At 34.5% G+C, this 24,157-nt stretch overlaps 4 protein-coding genes across 5 annotated transcripts; 3 read left to right on the top strand and 1 right to left on the bottom strand.

Moving 5' to 3' along the window:
* The first annotated feature begins 3,318 nt into the window (after positions 1-3,318).
* Positions 3,319-4,781, top strand: LOC108206676 (cell division topological specificity factor homolog, chloroplastic). Its single transcript, XM_017377054.2, has 2 exons — positions 3,319-3,469; positions 4,016-4,781. The coding sequence occupies exons 1-2, from the start codon at positions 3,383-3,385 to the stop codon at positions 4,619-4,621; spliced, it is 693 nt and encodes a 230-aa protein (XP_017232543.1). The 5' UTR covers positions 3,319-3,382; the 3' UTR covers positions 4,622-4,781.
* Positions 4,782-5,260: 479 nt separating this feature from the next.
* Positions 5,261-8,885, bottom strand: LOC108205663 (transcription factor IIIA). Of its 2 annotated transcripts, none has more exons than XM_017375665.2 (7): positions 8,751-8,885; positions 8,136-8,285; positions 7,753-7,887; positions 6,524-6,809; positions 6,124-6,359; positions 5,770-5,913; positions 5,261-5,663 (listed from the first exon to the last, which is right to left on the bottom strand). In XM_017375665.2, exons 2-7 carry the CDS (start codon positions 8,247-8,249, stop codon positions 5,496-5,498), a joined length of 1,083 nt encoding a protein of 360 aa, XP_017231154.1. In that variant the 5' UTR covers positions 8,250-8,285; positions 8,751-8,885; the 3' UTR covers positions 5,261-5,495. The 2 variants fall into 2 exon arrangements, with proteins under 2 accessions (XP_017231154.1, XP_017231155.1); XM_017375666.2 differs by having other exon boundaries at positions 8,136-8,251.
* A 1,779-nt stretch (positions 8,886-10,664) lies between these two features.
* LOC108205907 (probable WRKY transcription factor 3) lies at positions 10,665-14,269 on the top strand. Its single transcript, XM_017376033.2, has 4 exons — positions 10,665-11,188; positions 11,933-12,633; positions 12,739-12,897; positions 13,647-14,269. The coding sequence occupies exons 1-4, from the start codon at positions 10,835-10,837 to the stop codon at positions 13,927-13,929; spliced, it is 1,497 nt and encodes a 498-aa protein (XP_017231522.1). The 5' UTR covers positions 10,665-10,834; the 3' UTR covers positions 13,930-14,269.
* Positions 14,270-18,818: 4,549 nt separating this feature from the next.
* LOC108209183 (probable protein S-acyltransferase 22) lies at positions 18,819-23,848 on the top strand. The gene is made up of 9 exons (XM_017379965.2): positions 18,819-19,368; positions 19,481-19,594; positions 20,369-20,782; positions 21,163-21,231; positions 21,315-21,386; positions 21,760-21,888; positions 22,033-22,113; positions 22,313-22,495; positions 22,857-23,848. The coding sequence occupies exons 1-9, from the start codon at positions 19,327-19,329 to the stop codon at positions 23,634-23,636; spliced, it is 1,884 nt and encodes a 627-aa protein (XP_017235454.1). The 5' UTR covers positions 18,819-19,326; the 3' UTR covers positions 23,637-23,848.
* Positions 23,849-24,157: the final 309 nt, after the last annotated feature.

Raw genomic sequence — 24,157 nt, 5'->3', positions numbered from 1 at the left:
AAAATGGCCAAAAGAAACTCCCCATTTCCAGCCCTACCTTTAGCATGACAGGCACAGGATTGCTGGTGTTTTGATTGGTTGGTGCGTGATCTGATTCTCTTGCAAGTAGGTTCCAGACTAGTGGGGCCATGGTGGAATCGGATTTTCTGTTGTCTGTATTCATATATTCTATAATATCTGCTTGTAGCTTTCTACTCAAATGTATGCAGTAATTTTTATTTCTTTCTGCTATTATGTAATTCAGGATTATAGTACTCTAACTCCAGAGTGCAATTGAATTTTAATTGTTACCATCTTTCTTAAATTGATAATTTATTGGTAATACACTGTATATGTACACTTCCAAGTTGAGCCATACATCATACATATGATGATGTTATGGTGTTTGTGACACTGTTGGGTGTAATTTATGTCAAGATCATACGACAGAGTAGCTACATTATTGGTGCACGTGGCATGTCCAGCAAATCAACCTTGTATGTAGACTGTAGTTTGATTTGTTGGTGGGTCATGCCCATTTGTTAAAGCAGTTACGAGTATATGTGTTGCACGTTTGACTTTTTACACGTTTTTAGGTGTTTTGATAATATAATAATTATTAATTTTTTGCAATTTTTTTGAATAAAAATATGACATAAATATTTTTTATCTAGAAAAGAAAATTTAAAAATATCAATTTTAAATATCGGATCAAAACTTAATAATTACATCTAAAAATCAAATGTCATATATAATAGACATGAAGGAATACGCCATTATCGTATCAAGAGACTAGAGAGTAGTAATTCCATACAATCCATTTGCACAGAACATAAATCAACATTAAATTTGTCTAATATTTTAAACAAATTTATCCTGTTCAAGTTAATTCAATCATATCTCCTGAAAAAAAAAAAGCAGATTCAGATTCAACTTAGCTCATAAATTATATTATAAAGATAAATGATCTCGTTTTGGTAATAAAAAAAATACTCCCTCCCTATGAATGAAATTGTATATGCTAATTTTTGACACTTTTTTTAAGACTCATTTAAAGTATAGTTTCATAATTTTTCTATTTTTTCCTAAACAAAAGTATAATATTTTAACTTTTACGCAAAAAATTAAAAACATAATGAAATTATATTTTATAAAACCTCATAATACGCGCAAATAATGAATGTATACATCTTTATGACGGAGCCACTAATAACCCGAAAATATACCAATGCCGGGTACCATCTTAGAGTATAATTTAAACTGTTATTTTACTGTGTATTAATATAATTTAAAAGTTAAAAGAATGCAATCAAAATTGTACTCTAATTCAGAAATTAAAAGGTACTGAAATTTGTCACGGGTAAATTTGAACAATAAAGGTGGGTTTCCAATCCCTATGTGGTTCCACCAATACCATCCTATGGACTAGGGTTGCGAAAAAATCATCATGGTTAAGTTATGCAGCTAAAAACTAGTAACACAGATTCATGATCCTCTGCATATGCACTAAAATTATGATCAATAAAAGTACTCCACCTCAACAAAAATAGTTGGTATGGACACACACTAGAAAAACCCAATCTAAAATTACAGAAACAGCCTTCAAAATCATTTATAATGGTATGACGAAAATACCCTTTGTCCATGTGGTCCTCGGTAGCACATGAAAGAATCTACGAAGCATAGAGTTTCTCGTGTTAATCCTGGCACGGTTATCAAAGTTTTTCCTCACTCATGTATTACCAGTCCTTTTAACCAGAAAAGTAGTTCACATTTTGCTTTATCCAAGTACTCTGTTGCATATACTATCAGTTTCCGCATCTGTCCCCTATTAAGGTTTGCAAATAGCTTTTACAATCCTTGGATTTCTTACCACTTTGTGTATTACGTTATGCCGAACGGATAGTTTGCTAAGGGCTAAATCGCCGAATAATCGCCGAATATTGAACAATTTCTATAAACAAATATCTTATAGTTGACTTTTCCGTACACGATTTCGTAGATACGTACAACATTCTGAAAAATGTTGTCGCAAATTAGGTTTTGTAAAACGGGATTTTAAGTGACTTTGATATATCCATCGATACAAAAACTTATGTTCAATTTTTTTTGGCTGTTCTTAGTTTATATTTCTGTACTACACAGTATGTTCATCCGATTAAAATATTCAGACGGGGGATTAATCTTATAGGTCATGTATTGTTGATGCAGTTAAATTATACAAGCAAAGCGTAGTTAGTACTCTCGGTTGTTTTTATTTACTCAGTGCGCATCCGAAAGGCAGCGGCCGCAGATTCCGACAGTAAAAAAAATGAAAAAAAAAATCTTCGAGATTTTTCATTTTACATATTCCATGTGATTTTTCTTACTTATAATACTTTTACCGGACAAAAAACAAGATATTTTAATCTTTATTGACAATCGCGTCATAGGGTGGTTAAACTATATCAATCATGCCGGGACTCTTGATGGTTAACGTTTAATCGTTTATCATCTCGACTGAATGCCGATATGCTCATGTATCTCAAAAATGCGAGAACAGAAAATTCAAATCTCTTCTCTCTCTCTCTCGTATTCTTTTTCTCTACGATTCGTATCGATTTTTACATTTCACTTTTTGTTAAGTAATAATATTTTATATCATAAAATTAAGTTCATCCGATATTTGTTTTTTTTTTCAAAAAAATAAAAATTCATCCGATATTTTTATTCACATTTTCATATTAATTAAATATAAATTGATTACATCGTCTTAACCATTTCTTTTTGATATGTTTATACAATTTTTTGCAAACCCGTTTAAGCCTGTATCCATATCAAAATGAAGTGAGTGGCACATTTCACAAATAATGATGTTTATCTTATCTTATTCTCATATTTTTTTAAAAACAAATATCTAACTTTGTTAAATAAAAAAAACTTTAATTATTTGTGTTGAAAAAAAAACTTTGTTAAATAAAAAATGTGAAATATATTTTTAATTATTTGTATTTAAAGATATAAATACATTTTTCTTTTTGAAAAGAATCTTATTTGTGTTTATTGTACTCCGCATTGTGCCGGTTTTTTGCCAAACCGGCACAACGCGGAGTACAATATAGCATTATCTTCCATTGTTTAACCATCAAAATAGAATTAAAATATCTAACCAGGAGCCAATGAAGGTCGGTGGCAGGCCATGGCATATTAAAAAATCTCTTCTTTGGTTCCGAATGTCACATATAAAAATTAATTTGAGTGGTCACATCTAAAATAATTTGATAAGAATATTTTAGACGCTTCCCCTTTGGGCTGGGTTCAAATTTGATAACTGGGCCGCGTTGTGAAAAACATATAATAGGGCCGTAACACGAAACTAAATAAATGGCTGCAACAATTTCAAGCAAAGATAAAGAGAGAGAAAATGGCGATGTCTGTAAATATTTTGGTCTCTGCATCATCACGCGCTTACCCGTCCAGCTGCGTTGGCAACTATTTGCACTCCTCCAAGGTATATACTATGTTTTATATTCACTTTTGTGTATTATTATTATGTAGTTGAAAGACTTGAATAATTGAATTCCATTGCAATGAACATGATGATGAAAAATTTAGAAGGATCTTCTGATTAGTTAGCAGATGGTATCATGTTAATCTTATGTGGATTATGTTATCGAAATTTGTTCTTTTAGTAGTATGGCCATGTGTTTCAAGCTGGTTGTTTCATCCACTGGAGGAACTAGGCCAAATATATGTCGCCTAGACTGAAGTCTCGACCCGGTTAGAATGCGATATGTTAGAGGGAAATTTTGTTACTGATATTATGATTATTTTGGCCGCGGCTTCTATGGAATCCTAATTCCACTGTCGAATTAATTAGGACGCATATGCCTAAACTAAAAGAATGGTACTTGTGTGGATGTAGTGCTTCGTGAGAGATAGGATTTATGGCTAAGGCTTGTTAGTATGGTTTGTTATGAACACAATATGAAGGTCACAAATTTTATATGAGCTTCGCGTCTTTGCTGTATGAATTCATGTATATGCCGATTTACAGGTGGAATATACTGGTTTTGTGGATGGAGGGTTGAGTAATTCTGGGGGCACTTATAGGTGCCACCGTTTTGACTGTCATAATGTCCGTTGCAATGCTAAACAATATTCTGATACTGGGGGTGAATATGAGTTGTCCTCAAGTTCCATCAGTCAAGAGGCTGAGAACTTTTTACTCAATGCCGTAAACATGAGTTTCTTTGAACGTTTAAACCTGGCGTGGAAGCTAATCTTCCCATCGCCTGCATCCAAGAGGAAGTCTAATGCGAATATTGCTAAGCAGCGCTTGCAAATGATTCTTTTCTCTGATCGATGTGCAGTTAGTAATGAAGCAAAACAAAAAATAGTGGGCAATATAGTAGGGGCCCTATCAGAGTTTGTAGAAATTGAGTCCCAGGATAAAGTTGAGCTGAGTGTTTCTACCGATGCAGCACTTGGAACCATTTATTCTGTTACAGTGCCTGTACGACGAGTAAAACCACAATATCAAGAAGATGATGAAACCGGTACAATCACAAATATTGAATACAAAGACTCTGGTGAAACTTCTGAGTCCATTGATGTCAAGTTCGATTTCTATGTTCCAGATGAAAATGAATTTAGATTCTAAATCATGAAAATGTCAGAGGCTGAAGACGGTAGCAAAAAATAGATTATTTCAAAGCGGCGATGGCTTCTACCAACATGTTGCTTCATATGACGCACTTATGGACATTAAACATTGTAAATAATGACTTTTTCCGCTCATATATAAGATTTTATCCTGAAAAGTGACAGGTACGTGCTACTTGATACAAAATCTATGGTAAAACGTGTTGTCCATGGACTAGGGGTGATCAGACATCCAAGGTAAGTTTTATTCATTTAAACATGCCACTTCTGCAGGTAGGTTCATTCTAAGATGTTAAATTAAAGTGCAAATTGCAACTGGATGCAATTTCTGCTTTTGTGTACGATTTCTGGATTTTGAGATCAATTATATACATTACAGAAATGCACAAAGGATTCTAGTTTTGTGTTAAATTTGTTGCCTTCAATGTTTACAGAGTTCTGGTCTTGTAACTCAAGTTCATATCTTGACATTTGTTGCTATGGATCTCCGATGTATGATGTTTTTTTATTAATCTTCACCACATTATTAACACAGTATTCTTCTTCCAAAAGCAATGCTTTTCTGTTCTAAAGATGTTTGACTGTTACATCCATTCCTACTCGGTTCAGCATAAATAATTTATTAGGGCCGTAAACATGTAGTAACCATTTCTACATTTATACAAGAAAAGTGATAATACAGAAACCATTTTTACTATACTACTTGAAAACTATATACTGATTTGATTGGTAAATAGATAAATGTACAGGTTCTATATAACCCTAGAAGAAGAAAACTACAGATGAAGCCATCAAGAACTCTACAATAGGACCCATTATGTGTTGTATGGCTAAAGAGCTGAACGAAATCAGTTGTGTGCATGATTCTCTGATTAAAGCAACCATGAGTTGTAATCAGGTCCTTGATCTATAATGGAAGCTGATTCAGATGATGGCAGAACTACTCTCTTTCTTGTAAAAGTCTCTATACTTGGACACACCCTTTTCCTTCCACCCCTGGGACGAGATCGAAACTGCTCATCAGTTTCTACAAAATCACCCTGAACAGTAAACAAACACAAACACCATTTCAACATTCATATCGTACCCATTTTTTGCATGAACTTATTCAAACAGGTGCCAAGTAAAAAGTAGCGACAAACGTACTTGAGTGTAAAGATGGCATCCAGATTTTTCGTGTTTGTCTTTAACATGTTTAAACGTAAATCTCATGCCACACCCATGGATGCTACAGACAAAAGGTCGTTGTTGCAAATGCACAGCTTTTATGTGTTGATTGAGGTTTGATTTCTGCGATAAAGAATAACAAAGTATAATTTACTGGAGTCAGACCTAGTCACAAATTTTGACAGATCACACTTGATAAAAGAAAGTTGCTCTATATTATTCTCTCAGCAAGTTAGCTTTCGATCAGAGCACATATGATCTACAGTAAACGAAATACCAATATGATGCAGCAAAACAAAAAATATGTAATATTAACATGGTAAGTTGTCTTACAGATGAGAAGGTGTGTAGACAATCATTAAAGCTGCATTTCATCCTCTCAGATGGAGGCTTAACATCGTGTGTAAGTAGGTGCCGCTTGATGTTCTTTTTCAGCTGCTTTGTTCCACAAAACTCACAAGTAATGTGCCTGTGGCAAGACTGAATATGAGCCTTTAAGCACTGCTCATTGGTAAAATATTTCATACATCCAGGATCAGTACAATATGCTTCCGTCGACTCTAACTTGACTGCAAATAGAATGGGTCCCTCAGTAGCACATTCCAAACAAACAGAAAGAAACTAAAAAGAACTGCAATATATAGGCACAGTGGTACAGTGATGCCCGAGAATTCGATAATATACCCACTACTATAGTTTAGAGAGAGAGAAGAAGACTAAGCAGAAGTATTACCATGTGAATCTTCATGTTTTTTCAATTTTGATGCATACTTAAAAACCTTCCCGCACCCAGGTTCTGGACATATATGTTCTTTTGGAGCATCAACTTTAATAGGCAAAGAATCTTTGTGGAATTTCTTTACATGCCTCTTCATGTTACCTTGATTTGAAAATCTGCGGTTGCAGTACGTGGAAGGACATGTAAAAAGTTTCCCTTGGTGTTGCAGAAGGTGACGGTTCAAATGGTCCTTCCTCGTGTATCTGGAATTGCAATCATCTATTGGACACGTAAATGGTCTCTGCAATACAAAGTTATCAAATCACTAACAATAACTTTAGCCTTCAGTGTAACTTGAACACAACATTTCTACATAAACAAAGAATAGTCATCCAAACCTCAAATCTTAACCAGAGCGTGATTGAGGCTCACCTAATGGAGCTTCTCAGGAGGTCCCCCTACCTGATACTAATCCATTCAAGGTTGATTTTGATGCCTCTCGCATTTTGGAGTTCTTCTATGGGATCCAATGCTTCACACGGAACATTTGAATTATTTATGTTACTCAAAGCAACTTATAAGCCTGCAAGATTCATATATGTTAACAATTCTAAATTAACAAAAGTCATTCACACCTCAAAGGAAAAAAACTGCGCGTGAGTGAGGCTCACTTGATGGAACTTCTCAGGAGGTCCCCCTACCTGATACTAATCCATTCAAGGTAAACAATGATGCCTCTCGCATTTTGGAGTTCTTCTGTGGGATCCAGTGCTTCACGCGTACATCTAATTTATTTCCATTTGTGACTAGTTGAAGAAACATGTAACCCTGCAAGAAGCATCCCTCTTAACTGATGTAACTATGGAACATAAGACCAAAGCAGTGCCATCAAAAAATGTTCTAGGCCTACTAATTTAAATAATATAGAGATACAAGGCATAGACAAGTAGGCTGCAAACATGATTATTGGCAAAGAATAAGATCTTACTTGAATCCAATCAAGGTAATTGAAAATAGTAAGATCCATTCTTTTTAGCCTCAACTTTCAATAGACAAAGTTTTTTCTTTTAAATGCTGCTAGTGTTTCCTAATAATCAAGAAAGATACACAAACTTATAATAATTGTGACCAATTCAAGATGTACATACATAAATGGGTATTACCATGTCTATGAATAATATTATACGAACTAACTACCACAGTCGAGATGGTAGTGTGTATATTAACAAGGTTAAAAGTCGTACCTCAAGGGAATGGCTTTGCACGTGTTGTTTCAAGTGAGCAGGCTTTCGGAAACTCAGGCCACAATCATCACAAAAATTAGACTTTAACCCCTCTTTTTCCCCATTATCATCTGCCTTTATTTCATTCACCTTATCCTAATAAACAGAAAATCACATATAAGAATCAGTGGATATGTATTCTCATGAAATCGACCTTCAGGGAATCCAATACAAAATAACTACATATTTACATGTTAAAAATATAGCTAATTTGATGTAAATGGTATTTTTAACTGTATGCCAATTTGTATATATATTATTTTCTAAGAAGTTGTATCTTAGTATGCATCACACAGCTTGACAGCTAAAATTTATGATACAGAGATGACAATAAATTATCATACCTGGTGGTGCGATAATACATGAGAGGAGATGAGAGACTTCTTAGACCGACAAATACCACAATATTCACAGTAGTATCGCCTGATATCTCTGAATATCGGCCCTTCTTTCTCCATCTCTAATCCACCAAAGATCAGATATTGTAAGATAACCTAATATAGTAATACGGTTCACCATCAGCTAAGCATTCGTATCACAAAAAAGAAAGGATTGATCATTTAACAAAATCAAAATGATCGCAACTACGCCACCGGTATACTAAATAAACAGCACTCCTTCTCGGGAATCGGGATCTCTGAGGGCAAAAAGTATGAAATGACAACTACAGGGGGACATCTACAAAGTGTGGCATAATCAAAAATTTCTACAATTCCAATCTTGTTAGTAAGCTACGTTGCTAGACGCTTCAACAATATACACAGACAGATCAAATTCAGCAGCTATTACAGTTTAACACGATCGATTTCAAGCTAATTAACAGTTAACACTAACCCAAAGCTTGTAATCATAAACTCGAATTTAAATTACAATTTTCATTCATAAACGTAATAACTAAACACATAAATATATAGTAAATGATAAACGGAATTGAAGTGAAATTGTCGAGTATAACTTACAAATTGCAGTTATGAGATGTACGGATTGCGCGGGTACACGAACCCTAGAGGCTAGACAAGCACAGTAGCTATGGATATAATTATATACGTGGACTGTGGACATGGTAGTTGATGGGCTGGGCTGGGCTATTTAATTCGTCTGATTGAGTAAATGTTGCGTGAGCCCACATTACTCTCGATCATAAATGAAAATAAAGGTTCAAATTATACCATATATATACAATACATTTTTGTAGCGAACAAAAATATATTTTAAATACGAGAAACCCAAAAATTTATGGGCTCTATTCATGTGATATGTAAATAATAACGAGATTCGTATATTCTTATAAATCATCCAATTCATACCTGCATAAAAAATCTAAAACAAATTTGGATAATTTGCACTATTTTCAAAATATACGAGTGTATTTTTGGAATTAATATAATAAGATACATAAAGTCCTGTTTCAAAATAAAATAAAATACATAAAGTCGATTAGATATGTATTCCCTCGATTCCTATTTAACTGTTACATTTGATTTTTGACTAGTCAAATTAACTAGAGTTTGACTGAAATTTAATAATATTTTATCAGTTGATAAAAAAATATATAATCGAAAATAACTTTTAACCTATTTTAGTTTGTATTTTTCAGTTTTTTAAAATAATATAAAAGTAAATTATAATTTTTGATCAAGAATTAGTCAATTGACCAATAATAAAAAGAAATAATTATGAATATTCATTTGCAAACAATTTTTCATTTTTACGTTTAATTTCATTACCCGACGTACGAAGGTTTTTCCCCCCGAAAGGCATGTACAAAGTTACTTGGGGAGCGGTATGGTTGGATTTGTAATTGACTTGGAGCTGTATTATGTCGGATTGCCATTGATTCCGGGGTCGGCCTGCACTTAACAATACTATTTAAATAGTTACAGTAATATAGTATAATCAATCCAAATGTATCTATCAAAAACAATTCATTCTAATATAAAAACAGGAAAAAAAGTAACTGCGTGCCAAGTGTCCAAATTGCATATAAAATTGATTAACATAACTTCTGAAACACGTTCATCAACAAAATACGCGGATACTTATTGTAGCAGCTCGTCGTGCAGGCAAGAATGCAAGCTGCACAGCTGTGCAAGTTTTGCGAATATCGTATTGTTGTCATAGAAAGTATTAACAACCAAATCCAATTTACACGGTACACAGTAAAGAAGAGTATAGTTTTGTATTTATCCAATCTAAAGGATTGATTAAAAATAGCATGCATTTTACATGTATGATAAATAAGATTTAAATACTATAAATAAATAGTAAACCAACTGTGTGATACTCGCACGTACTCGGAAATAAACCTCGAAATGTTATATGTACTTTACATGAATTCTTCTTTCAAAAAATATTCTCACATTTTTTTATTTTTATCGAATTATAAAATCCACCAAAAATTCTCCTGTGACAACATCTAGAAGACTCGTGAAAACAGTACTCTCTTAGTCCCATTTTAGTTGTCATATTTGGTTTTGTGTCAGTCAAATTGACCAAAGTTTGACTGAAATTTGTTAATAATTTATCAATTGATAAAATAGAAAAAAATGTATTACCAGAAATAACTTTTAATCTACCTTAAGATATATTTTTTATTTTTTGAAAATAATGAAAAGATAATTTATAATTTTTAGTCAAATTTTAGTTAATTAATGTGACAACTAAAATGAGACATAAATAGTAAAATATTACTGCTAAATCGTTAATTAAAAAAGAAGGAAGGAAAGAAAGATGGCACGAAAAACTTCACGGCTCAGGGCTTTTTGGCTTTTCGTATCTACTTCCGTGGACTTTTTTCCCCAGCTTTTTACTGCCTAGTTGATTTTGCCCAAAAGCAATATCACATAAAACAAAACCAGATTGTTCTAACACACATATTTTACACACACATACATAAACATTTTCAACTCCTCCGTTTATCTGTTTTTGTAACTTTGCTGTACTTGTGTAACAAGAACCAAGATGCGCATATATACACAACTCCAATAACAATAATAATTTTCTACTCAACAATCTATCTGCTATATATATATATATATCATATATGGATAAAAACGAGGAATCTACTTCTATCCGGCGACCTATGCTGAATCTTCCTCCGCGCTCCTCCGTTGAGAATTTGTTTACTGGTGCATCCACGGTGAGTCCAGGTCCGATGACTCTGGTTTCTAGTTTTTTCAGTGAGAATGATCCTGACTCGGATTGTCGATCCTTCTCGCAATTGCTTGCCGGAGCTGTGGAGGCTCCGGTGGCTGCTGATGACTCCGGCGGTGATCTCCGGTTTAAGATGAACAGGCCTTCTGGTTTGGCGGTGACTCAGCCTTCCATGTTTACTATTCCTCCTGGTTTGAGTCCGGCTTGCTTGCTTGATTCTCCGGGTTTATTTTCTGCCAATCAGGTATGATTGTGATACAATATCCTCTGTGTGTGTGTGTGTTTTGTATGATTATGTATTGGAAGTGGTGAGATAATGGTTTGGAGCATGTTGTAAATGATGTTATATGTTTGGTGGTGCAAGTTAATTCAAAGCATAGTTGAATTTAACTATTGACTATTGCTAAATTTGTCATGCTTCTCTTATGATATCTATTATGTGGAAAAGGAATTTACGTTTTTAGAAATCTAAACTTTGCTCTAATAGTGTTACCTAAGAAAAATTGTGATCTAGAAATGGTTAGGTGACCATACATACCCAATTATAATACCCTTGTCGAATCGCACTCCGACATGGATTACAACGATCTCTATTGGCCTCCGAAGAGGGGATATAAGAAGGGGGCAATACTTTGAATGAGCGAACAAGGGGGAGACTGTTGAGTAATATCGTGTAGGTAGTAGGGAGGGAAGTTCTCACCCTATTTCTAAAGGGTTTTGAACCCAAATACATTTACCTACACTACAATAGAAGTAAACATGTTAGTAACAGAACCTTTTTCCAGAATTCGTTACCTATAAACAGAGATTTTCATATGTAGTTTGATCTATTACCTTTTTAGTTCCAAGTGTCTGTACAGGGTCATGTTATATTGATATTTGCAAGATAACAGTCAAACTATGCATGTTTATGGTGGTACAGTATTTCAAGAAGTGACCTTCACTATAGCTACTATCTGTTGACAAGGTGATTATTTATTGATTATAGGGTGCTTTTGGAACGTCTCACCAACAGGCACTAGCACAAGTTACGGTTCAGGCTTTACAATCACATTCCCAGCCACAGAACCAGTTAGAATATCCGTCATTAGCAGCTCCAGCGGTATCTTTCCCACAGTTTACAGCTTCAGTTTCCACTACATCCGCATACCAGCAAATGCTTACTTCTGTGCCAGACCGCAGTCTTGTGAAGCAATCATCACAGTTATCTCAGTCTGATATGAGGTCCCAACCTTCTTCTTTGACTGTCGACAAGCCTGCGGATGATGGCTACAACTGGCGAAAATATGGTCAGAAGCATGTTAAGGGAAGCGAATATCCACGAAGTTACTACAAGTGCACACATTCAAATTGTCCAGTCAAGAAGATTGTTGAGCGTGCCCTTGATGGTCAAGTAACTGAAATTGTTTACAAAGGCCAGCACAACCATCAGCGACCACAATCTAACAAGCGTGGAAAAGACGCTGGAAATGAAAGTTTGAGTTTTCATCACGACACAAGATTGGTATCAGAACACCAGACTGGAAACTTGAATGATGAAAGGTCAGGCTATCCATTGTCCGTCAAGGATCAAGAATTAAGCCTAGCTACACATGAGCAGTTATCAGGGTCAAGTGACAGTGAGGAAGTGGCTGATTCTAAAACTAGAGTGTTTGAAAGGAACGAAGATGAACCTGAAGCTAAGAGAAGGTAATATTATCCCACCTATATGGAGCCATTGTACCACTTGTCACTTCCGAAACGATGAGTTTCATTGTACTAATTGTAACCTGCGGTTTATATGAAATTTGGTAGGCCTACAGATGTCAGGGTTATAGAGTCTGCGGCATCTCATCGAACAGTCACAGAACCTAGGATTGTTGTTCAAACAACAAGTGAAGTTGATCTTTTAGACGATGGCTTTAGGTGGCGCAAGTATGGCCAGAAAGTTGTCAAAGGAAATCCTTATCCACGGTAACTGATTTCTTTCATGATTTATTTGACATCACGAAGAAATGTTTGTGCTTACAGGAAGCTATCCTTAAGAGTAAAATCTAGCAATTTAATTTTCTAAGTAATTAACACTGTATGATCCCTTCAATGTTCTAGCTACTTACTAGTATGATTTATGAATTAAGAAAATCCAATACTAAAATGACATTTCCTCAAGTACCTGTTATTTGTAGCAGGTTTGGGTATATCATAAATGCATCTTATAGTCTTATACTCCCTGGGATTGTTAGAGATTTTAAGCTTAATCTCGTAATGTGATAATTGTTTATGTTGTTATTATGTTATACATATCATACTTTGTTTATGTTGTTTCATTGGTTGTAGTCTTTGTTGTGTTATATCAATATATTTTATCAAAGCGCAAGGACTCTGTCAAACTCATATTTGACTAGTAAGAAAAACTCCTCCTATCAGGACTCAACACATGATGTCTTCTTTCTTTTATACATGTTTTTGTCATTTGTATTGATTTGGACGGCTTTTATGTCCTCACTATCACTGTCTCACTCATGGACTGTTTCTTCTGCTAAGTAAACTTCCGTTCTTGCCTGTTTTCTAATCAATGCTGTAAAGTATTGGACCTAGTTTCAGCTATAAAATTCAAATCCTTTGTGATTTTTAACATTCTAGACACTCGGCCTGACTTTATGCCATGATTACTATGGTACAGTAGCGCTTTTCTTTTTCAATTATAATGGTGATATTCGCAGGAGCTATTACAAGTGCACTAGCGCAGGATGCAACGTTCGCAAACATGTTGAGAGAGCTGCTAGCGACCCTAAAGCTGTCATAACAACATACGAAGGCAAGCATAAACATGATGTACCTCCTGCTAAAAACAGCAGCCACAGCACAGCGAATAGTCATCTACTAGTCTCAAAACCAAACAATATAATAGCTGACAGGCATACATTAACCAGAGGAATGGAGTTTCCTAACAATAATCAACAGGCAGTGGGAGTTCTACGGTTCAAAGAAGATCAAACTACATAGTTCCTTTCAAATGAATAATGCAGGATTACAGCTTGGAACTCATGATTTGTGGTTTGTTTGGTAAAGCTGTGTTGGTAATGTACGAAGCTGGACTTTGATTCGGACATTGGTTTTTCACCATGGTGAAAGTAGAAATCATATTAAATTGCAAAACATATGGTATACCAGCAGGGAAAAGAAGAGAGAAAAAAACATGAGAAAAATATTGTTTGTAAATTACTACCTTATATATATTCTTTTATAGAAGCCCGTGTGGTAATGTATATCTTTTTGTTACGTGTACTTTGTGACTCTGTATCAACACTTAAACAGTTATTTGATGTTTGTTTGTTCTTTTGCTTCCAAGTCGCAACAATTTCTTTCATTGTATGTATGCTCTGTCTGGTAGATTTTCAGAACTTGCATAGTCTAGTTATCTTCGGTGCCCAGCGAGCTGCCGTCTGTCGATTACAAAGGATAATAACAAGAAATTAAGCATGCCACTGTCTTTTGCTCAAGAATGGCCTGTAAAAGTAAGACGATTTGCATCCAACAAATCTTATTTACTAATGAAAATCGAAAGCTATCAATAACTATAAAAGAATATATTGTACAAATGTACTGTACAACCATAGACAGGAAGGGAAAAGGAATTTTTCTTGACGAAACAATTTTTGCCACAAACTTGTGTCTTCATCAGGAAGGTACAATTCCACAATTATGATCAAACAAATTTTCTGTTAAAAGTGCTGGAGATATATGCATATATTGTGAAGGTGAGTGAGTACAAGTATCTCACTGCCCCATGTTAACTCAGCCCCATGTTAACTCAGTCCCTGATTATAGATAGTAAATATTCATTTATGGTTCTTAATATAATTATATATTTGACCAATTTAGATTTCTAGAACGAGGGCCTCAGTAAAACTATTTTTACACCAAAATAAATTGACATCGTCCTGGACATGGTATAATACTATTTTTTGGAAAAAAATAAAATAGGACATGGTATAATACTATTTTCTATTCACCAATATTCTAATTTTTACAATTTTCTTTTAAATGTCGTCGGCCCGGACACAAATATTTAAAGGTTTAGTATCGGCCCAAGGTGAAGTATTTAAGCCTTTTCAACCTAGACAGCCCTATTTTAGACTAGTCCAATATTTGGGCCAAGGGTGAGCACAGGACCGACCATGAGACTTTTAAAGTCCAGAATCAAGAAAAAAATGGTGAATGACGCAAGATCAATCAAATGATAAAAATAGTCTGATTAATTAATATTTTAATAAGGATTTAAGAGTGAGTTTAAAGTAATATAAATAATTACTAACTAAATTTTAAGGCACAACGATTAACAGAAGCATATCCAACACTTATAAAAAATAATTAATATTGTCTATTGTTAAAAGAATTTGTCAGTTAAATATATTAATTAATTTACTTATTTAAAAATGTATTATTATTATTATTATTATTATTATTATTATTATTTCGAATGGGGTAGGATTATGTGGTGATCACTTGGGGTTGTCATCATTTGGAAATTATCAGCCTAGCATATATTTCCTCGGTTCCAGTTTTTTAGTCTCCTCTTCTTTTCTTTTTTTGTCTAAAAAAGATCGTTCACATTTTATTGATACGAAAAATTACATATTAAATATACTGATTTCTTAAAACAATTCAAATTTTGATAAAAATAATATTAAGAGGAGAAAGGAAAAAAACGAGAGACAGCAACATGCAATTGCAAGAAGAAAAGGCCTGAAGAAAGTAGTAGGTCACGGGGAATACAAGTGAATGATGGTAGCTTCTAATAGCAACAACCATAAAGAGATGGCAAGAGAAACAAAATACAGTCACGGGTGGTCTCTATGCTGTCTTGAAATTCTTTTTACTCATCAAAGCTTTGAATCCAAGGAATTATAATTTATATGCACCATATTGTGTCAAATATTAGACCGACACTAGGATACATTATATATCCATTTCATCTCTGTAAACAGTGACCAAATTAAGCCATATTTTAATTACGATTGTGCAATATAAATAAGTAAGAATATTATAAAGTATAATAAAAAGGACAAAACTCAAAAGTATACTGTATGACACAAGGGGCGCAGTTATGTTGACTTGTGGGGGCACTTGAAGTTTTTGCGTTTTAGGCGACTTACTCGTGAAAAAGATGAATACACTTTAAGTGACGGGGTAATATTGAAGTTGAAATAGAGTTTCGAGGGAAAATGAAATTTGAATAAAAAATTGTAGTCTAAAAGAATCATACTGACCTCATTTACTAGGGGGCAGCAAGAGCGCAGGGAGGTAGGTGGGCTGCTGAGAAGCGAACAGGGTGGGTTGGGTACTTGTGATGTGGTCAATTCTAGTTGCAACCATCGCCGGATGTACAATTCATTAGGTGCCCACCCGGATTTCCTCACGTTTGCATCCATCTTTCTTGCTTCCCACCCAAAATTCCCATCAAACGCGACTCTTGATTAAAGTAAAAAAAAATGGAATATAAAATAGAACGAAACTAAAATTTATAAAAATTAAATTGTTTGAGAAATAAGTAGATATTTTAAGACGAAAACTAGCATTACACAAATTAGTCAAGAAAAATAGAACCAAGCTCTTTGGAAAGAATTGCTTCTCTTTGCGCACTTGTGTCAATCATATTCGGTTACAGATTTTTTTAGTCGTTTATTTGATTGATCTGCTATTCATATACGTCTAAATAAAATTGATACATGAATTGTCCGGAACATCTCCGATAAGTATGGTCAAGAACTGGCATGAATATAATATGGTCATCCCAGATTATATTATATACAAAATCTATTCGTAACAGAATATAATTTATAAATAATTAAATATAAAACAATGGTTTGTGGCAAAAAGTAGAAGGCTAATAATTTTTTCTGCTAAGAATCTTAGAATTCAAATTGGAAAACCATTTAATTTAATGTAATATTTGGGGAGTGACTCTTAATTTTTGATAAATCAAATCTTTCGGAGCGTAGTCATGTAAATACAAAGACTTATTTTTGTAAAAAGAAAAGCGTATATATATATATAAAAATTGTAATTACATATCTAATAGAGGATAATATTTTTTTAGTTATAAAAGCAAGTCACCTTTTCCAAAAAAAAAAAATTATTTTTTAAATGAGAAACTTATTTCTGAAAATTAACCGAATAAACATGAGTAGCAGGAGTCGTATGTTTCATTATTAATAAGCGGAGAATTGTAATCTCAAAACCATATATTATATATTATTGTCTGGATAACAATTTTGTTACGTGGCATGTGAACTCGAATCACATCCGGAAAATAAATCATTCATGGAGCATTTTTTTTTTCTGCTAAAAACATTAGAGTGAAAGAGTGATACATTTTCTACTACAGTCTACAAGTTTGATGAATGTGTGTGGTGCTGAAAATCGAGAAATCTGACAATAAGCTCCCAAAAGAAGTCCAGTTTTAGAGGACACCCCCAATGAGAGGGGTCCTGGGTCTCTCAGTCAGGCAACTGCATTAATCCAACAACACAACATGAACCCCTGCACCGGTCCCAAAACCCAGGCCAACTCCTCCTTACCTGTTGTGATAAATAACACCGTAGAAAATGAGCTAAAATAACTACTGACTAACACAACAGGATACTACAAGCTGTTTTTCGAAATAAACAAAGTTTTTTCCCGAACACGATAATAATTGCTAAATTCTTAAAATTACAAATTCAACTATAATTATCAGCTATCACATTAACCGGATTTACATACTATCACGGAAACTGACCATATCTTGTAGTATAAAACAATATATTCTGGTCCTGTATCTTATCTGCACAATATGCGTTTCTGGGAATGAAAACAAGAAAAACAAAATGCATGAGGGGCATAGACACATGGCTAGGCCACAACTTCCAAATGTCTTACCTAAACAGTCATCAACAAACCAGTTGGTAATACATAGCAACAACTAGGGGTGTTAACGAAACGAATTCGAAACGAATACTATAGTTTTTGTATTTGTATTCGGTTTAAATATACATATTCGGATTTGTATTCGTTTATTATCCGAATAGTTATTTGTATTCGTATTCGTATTCGGTTAAATTCACGAACTATTCATATTCGTTTAAGGCACTCATTTAAAAGAAAATAAAAAAATAACTAAACTGCTGACACGTGACAAAAGTTATAAACTCCTATATTTCACCAATTCAAGCACACTATAAAAAGTACTAATAATACAGACTACAGTCATCCAACTCAAATAATATAAAATTCAAATTACTGATTGAACAAACCTGGATAAACCAGAAGGTGTGACATTTTGTTTCTGATTTGTCGGTCTGTGGCTATAACTAGAAGAGCTCCCCTTACCAGTACATAATCTTATTAAATAAAAATATAATATTTTTTTATATAATATAAAATAATATATATATATATATAATTTAATTTCCGAATAATTAAGCGAATAGCGAATACGAATATTTATCTATTCGAATTTGTATTCGTTAACAAACCGAATATTTTTTAAGATTTGAATTCGTATTTGTATTTGTTAACAAACGAATACGAATAATGTTAAACGAATTCGAATACCGAATATTTCATTAAATATTCGTTTCGTTAACAGCCCTAGCAACAACTACACCAATAGACAACACCCCTTTTTTATTTGAATTCTTACCAGACCCAATTCACCTTGTAACCATACAATACCCATGAAGTGAACTAAATGGCTACACTCCAAACCAGCAGTAGACTTGTCATAGAGAGTGTGTTCATTTTTTTTTAAATAACAAATACAAGTAATATTTATATAATAATATTAATAATAAATGGGGTAATTTTTGAAATGATTTAATAAAAGAAAAAGCAAGCAACTGGGTGTTGTGTTGTCTCTGAACACATGATTTGGCCATGGAAAAAGGTGATGCTAGAAATAAGGGGAAAGTAAAAGCTGGGGTTGTAATGTAATTACATTGCATGATTGATAGCAAAATAAAAACATCTCTAGAGACCACCTCTAGTCCAAACAAAACACTTGCTCCTTTTTATCAGATACAGATCTTTGCTTCTTGTTTACAGAATTTTGCAAGAAACAATAATCATACACAACCCTCTTTCAAGAACTAAAATACCCAGTTCTTCCTTCACTCTTGATGATTTTCTTCTTCTTTTTAGCCGGGACATGCTCATTTATTGTCTTGGTTCTGTAGTGACCATTTGATCTCATTTTTAACCTAAAAATGAGGGCAACTGAAAGGAAACAAGTCAAATCAGGGAGAGAAGAAAGATTGTAGTAAAAGCCCCAAGTTATCATTTTGATCACTCAATAAATATTTTCTTGCTTAAGCAATTCTTCTGGGCCTGCAAGAAGCTATTTTTATACATACAGTGGAAATGAGGAAACATGGATGGCAGCTTCCTTACCATCCTCTTCAGGTCTCTTTGTTATGTATCTTTATGAGTATTTAAATTAGTATTCTTGGGTTTCTGTTGCTTCATTGTTATGTTCTTGGTTTGCATTTTGGGAATTTTGTATGTATTTGTGTAGGTAGTTGCAGTTGCTGTGTTTCTGGCATTGGGATTTGCTTTCTATGTGTTCTTTGCCCCTTTTGTTGGAAAGCAATTTTATCAGTTTATTGTGATGGGGATCTACACTCCCTTGGTAAGCCTGTAATTCTCTTAATACCTTTTCTTTTGCTGAGAAGTTAAGTTTTTTTTTTTCTCTAGTGGTGAAGATCTGGATCCATGCTTCTGTTTTTGTGCTCCTAACAAATTTGTTCTCCTGTTTTATTACTCGTAATAAAGTTGTAAATCCAAGCAAACAAGGTGGTCTGAGCTTTTTGACAATGCCATTAAAATGGGTTGTTATCATTTAGAATTTGTTGTATATGGTGGTAGACTGGTAGGTAATAATGCTACATTTCCAAGGGAATGCTTTATAACACAAGTGGTAAATTTGCATGTACAGTTTCACTTCTTCAGATTCAAAATAGCCAAGTAGCTGCATATCTTTGCCCAGTTGTGACAAAACATTTAGTCCAGCCATTGTCAAAGTTTCTCTTCATCATATACTAACAGAATATAAATTAATTTCCTTGGCAAAAAAAGTATTCTTATGATCTATACTGGAGACTAATAGTCTCTTAAAGGTCAGTGATAGCATGCTTAATGTCTTCTATCTCATATAAATTTACACTAGTTTTCATACACATACTGGAACGTGTTTTTTTTATAACTCCTGCTTGTTTGTTGGACACATAGAACCCAACCAACAAGGTTATATATTTGGATTTTGTATCGGATCCTGTTTTATATTTCATGAATATGTTCTTGTCTGTGTTATTTCTGCACTCTCACTCTAATGTTATTTTAATCACCGCTGCCTATTCTCTGTAATCTTGTTCATGGTAAATTGTGTGACATTACTCACTTCCAGATTGTATGCGCGTTTGGACTCTACATATGGTGTGCAGCAGCTGATCCTGCTGATCCAGGGGTTTTTAAATCCAAAAAATATATTAATTTTCCGGAGCACAAAAAGCATGACCGGCTCCAAGAATCAAAACTTGGTGGCGAATCAACTTCCTCAATCCACGATGCAAATGCTGCAACAACTGAATTGAAACCTATGGACAAAGAAATGAAGGACATAAATGCAGCATCAGAGGATTGTACTGCTGAGATAAAAAAGACAGGTGCTGCATCTCAACAGTCTTTGTGTTCCAAGGTCCTGTTGGCTTTGTTGTCTCCATGCGCTTATGTGTGCAACTGCTCAAATCGATATGATAAATCTTCTGAACAGCAAGCTAGTGAAGATGGAATGTTCTATTGCAGTCTGTGTGAAGTTGAGGTTCGTATGTACTCTTGGCATGCTGGGTGATGTTCATTTTCATTATTTCCTCTTTAGGTGTTCTACTGATCCGGCCATAATAGTACCAGACTACCAGAATGCTACTCTCTCTAATTCACTGAGGCATATAAAGAGGCGTTAAAATGCAAACATTCATAGAAGCCTCTCCAACCTTTTGGTTTCTATCACTTTGTAATTTATAATGATGAACTAAAATTTTTTGAAGATTTAACAAGTGGACAGTTTCTGAAATCAAAAGATAAGCTATGAATTTTCGGAAACTAAAGTAGTTTGGCCAGAAATATTTGGGAATCTCGTGGCTAGTTTTATTCACTGTCACACATTTTGATAAAAATTTTCATTTGATCGAAAACTTGCAGGTTTTTAAGTACAGCAAGCATTGTAGAGTTTGTGACAAATGTGTGGACCATTTTGATCACCATTGCAGGGTAATTTGAAAACGATTTCTAATACATACTATCGTGTAGTTTGACTAGACATGTCTTTGACTTTTATTTTGGCTCTTTGATAGTGGCTCAACAACTGTATAGGAAAAAGAAATTATCGGAAGTTTTTCTCGCTCATGGTTTCTGCCCTTCTGCTGGTAAGGACTACTGTCTTAATGCCTAATGTTTGAGAGGACTAATAGATGCATACAGTATATAGGGTCATTACCCCATCATGCCAATTTGTCATTTTGATATTCTTCTCTAGTTGATTCTTGCCAAACTCTGGAAATAGAAAACCTTTTTCTCATTAAACTTGTGATTAGATTCATAATTGTCAGCTGTTTTTTATTTTTCTGCTTTCTGAACCTCAAGTTTTACTTGCATATATTATATTAAACATTCTAGAGCAATCTAACCTTTCATAGAATAATAGGCCAAAGTCTAAAAATAAGCTTTTAGAAGCAGCATTTATTTCAAGTTATTGACAGGTCTGTAAATGGTTTGTGCACCTTGGACTTGAGATTGCAGCTTATACTTCAGTGGTCAACTGGAATTTTTGTACTGATTCGCTGTTTCCTTGAGCACAAGAGATACTCTGCAGATATAGCCACTAAGCTAGGAAGCAGTTTCTCTATAGTACCATACGTTATTGTGGTGGTGAGAATTTTTGAATGTTTTTTATATTGAGCTTGCTTTTAGTCCACATTTACAGATGCTATGAGATTCTTTTTGTCGGATAGAGTCAGCTGGGTGAATATTAATATACTTTGCAATCGCTGTTAACTGTGTTTATAAATGCAGGCAGTGTGCACCATCTTGGCAATGATTGCTACTCTGCCAATTATTCAGCTTTTCTTCTTTCACATTCTTCTTATTAAGAAGGTTAGTTCTCTAATTGCTTGGATCTTTTCTTCTATTAGCCTATACTAGATCCCGACTTTTCAAAAGCTTTTGGATAAATTTTGGCCAACGTATTCTGCACAAAACAAGTTTATGGCTTAATTAAAATGGTAAAGAAGTAAATTGAAATCATACGTAGTCCATTGAAAATGAGTCGCTGATGTTGATTCTTTGCTAACAGGGTATCAGCACGTATGATTATATCATAGCTTTGAGAGAGCAAGAACAACAAGGATTTGGAGGTCAACAGAGTCCTCAGATGTCACAAGCCAGTTCCCTCACAGGGTTGAGCAGTGCAAGCTCCTTTAATACCTTCCAGCGAGGAGCTTGGTGTACTCCACCACGACTGTTTGTCGAAGACCAGGTATATATTCTAAACATTCTAAAAGAAACATAGAAACTATGCACATGTCTTGCTCTTTCGAAAAGCAATTTTTTTTAAATTTCATGGTAGATGTACAAATAGTGTAGTGAAGATTTAAGCTGATGTCCTACACTTCTGCAAGCACTTTAAATTTCACAGCATTTATTCATCCTGGTAAAACTTGTAGTTTAGGTCATCCTCAGTCATCTTACTAGGCATGCCTTTCTACAGAGCAACCATGTGTTATACAACACATGCTACAGACTTTGTGCAAACTTCATGCGGATTGAATTCTGGAAGTTTTATTAGCACCATGTCTAACTGTAGGGTGTAAAATTGCTCTGATTTTTGTTTTGTCCAGTTTGATGTAGTTCCTTCTGACACTAGATCTGTAAGTTCCCTGGGGAAGAAGACAGTGGGAGAAGAGACGAAGAAAAAGAGTAACGCACCAGTAAAGATAAGTCCATGGGCATTAGCTCGGTTGAATGCAGAAGATGTTTCAAAGGCTGCTGCAGAAGCAAGGAGAAGATCAAAAATCCTGCAGCCTGTCGCGAGAAGGGATGTCCCTTACAGGCATGATAGGGACAACAGCTTTGGTAGCAGTGACCGCCACATGTATGGCAGGCAGGACTTTAATAGGAAACGAGGCAGTAAGCGAGTTCGACTTCCTGCAGACCTACCTTTAGAACCATTGGCCAAAGTTTCAACCGATACTGCTGAAAGCAACATTACCGAGACATCAACTAGTTTAGCTCCTCTTCAATTCGAACCACGAAGTGCTTTCAGAACAAGCCTAGCAATGTCAAATGCACCAGGAGTTGTTGCATCTTCCCCTGAGAGTAGTTTAGACTCACCAGATCTTCATCCATTTGGGATCTCATCGTCAGGACTTGACGAGGCTAGGCGTCTGACAGGACCATCATCCGATGCTCTTCCCCTGCCAGGAATCCCTCTATCCAGATCAGCTAGTGACGGATACGATGCATCTGGGGGTGAAGACAGTGACCGGGTTCCTTCCAGGACTGTTCAAAGGTCCACAAACTGGAGTAACGTTCTCTTCAACTCCGATCAGGAGGAGAGAATCACTAGGATTAAGGGACCAGGTTCTTCGTCAGGCTATGGTAGCAGCAGAAAGCTTTAAACATTGGCAAAGCTGAAAAGCAAATTTTGCTTTAAATATCTTGCTTTGTTGACCACGAAGCCATGTTAGCCTGGCAAAATCGCATTGCCTATTGGGATCAAAATGACAACAGCCATACATTCTCATTTCGAATGTAACATTGTTTTGTTTACAGTTGCCACCGTTTGACAGATGAAAGGTAAAGTGAAAATGAAATAGCTGATGTTTATGAAGTGAGATTTACTAAACAATCATCTAACTGTTACAAGATGTAAGCTTGTACCTAAGGTCTTTAGTTCTCAAACATACCATTTTCTTCTGTCAAAAAAAAAAAAAAACCATTTCTTTAAAAAAAACAAAAAACAGTGTATGCCTGGAATCTTGATTATATACTGCAAATTATGGTGAATGTGAGGTTTGTATCCTGTATCTTATACACGCAGAAATTGCGGATATCAAAAAATATTTATTAATAATATTACAGGTTTTTACATAAATATTTTTATACATTTTTCTAATAAAGATTATCAACATTTTATTAA

This window comes from Daucus carota, chromosome 2 (assembly GCF_001625215.2).
Source record: "Daucus carota subsp. sativus chromosome 2, DH1 v3.0, whole genome shotgun sequence".
Lineage (NCBI taxonomy): Eukaryota > Viridiplantae > Streptophyta > Magnoliopsida > Apiales > Apiaceae > Daucus > Daucus carota.
The sequence above is the reverse complement of the archived record's forward strand: the minus strand, read 5'-3'. Positions and strand labels throughout refer to the sequence as shown.

What these genes read in the sequence shown, in the direction of transcription:
- LOC108206676 (XM_017377054.2), top strand. Translation starts at nt 3,383, where the DNA reads ATGGCGATGTCTGTAAATATTTTGGTCTCTGCATCATCACGCGCTTAC. An exon ending in ACTATTTGCACTCCTCCAAG is followed by an intron (nt 3,470 to 4,015) that starts GTATATACTATG and finishes GCCGATTTACAG; the next exon opens with GTGGAATATACTGGTTTTGT.
- LOC108205663 (XM_017375665.2), bottom strand. Translation starts at nt 8,249, where the DNA reads ATGGAGAAAGAAGGGCCGATATTCAGAGATATCAGGCGATACTACTGT. An exon ending in ATGTATTATCGCACCACCAG is followed by an intron (nt 7,888 to 8,135) that starts GTATGATAATTT and finishes TCTGTTTATTAG; the next exon opens with GATAAGGTGAATGAAATAAA. An exon ending in GTCTACACACCTTCTCATCT is followed by an intron (nt 5,914 to 6,123) that starts GTAAGACAACTT and finishes TCTTTATCGCAG; the next exon opens with AAATCAAACCTCAATCAACA.
- LOC108205907 (XM_017376033.2), top strand. Translation starts at nt 10,835, where the DNA reads ATGGATAAAAACGAGGAATCTACTTCTATCCGGCGACCTATGCTGAAT. An exon ending in GAACCTGAAGCTAAGAGAAG is followed by an intron (nt 12,634 to 12,738) that starts GTAATATTATCC and finishes GAAATTTGGTAG; the next exon opens with GCCTACAGATGTCAGGGTTA. An exon ending in AAAGGAAATCCTTATCCACG is followed by an intron (nt 12,898 to 13,646) that starts GTAACTGATTTC and finishes TGATATTCGCAG; the next exon opens with GAGCTATTACAAGTGCACTA.
- LOC108209183 (XM_017379965.2), top strand. Translation starts at nt 19,327, where the DNA reads ATGAGGAAACATGGATGGCAGCTTCCTTACCATCCTCTTCAG. An exon ending in ACATTCTTCTTATTAAGAAG is followed by an intron (nt 22,114 to 22,312) that starts GTTAGTTCTCTA and finishes CTTTGCTAACAG; the next exon opens with GGTATCAGCACGTATGATTA. An exon ending in GACTGTTTGTCGAAGACCAG is followed by an intron (nt 22,496 to 22,856) that starts GTATATATTCTA and finishes TGTTTTGTCCAG; the next exon opens with TTTGATGTAGTTCCTTCTGA.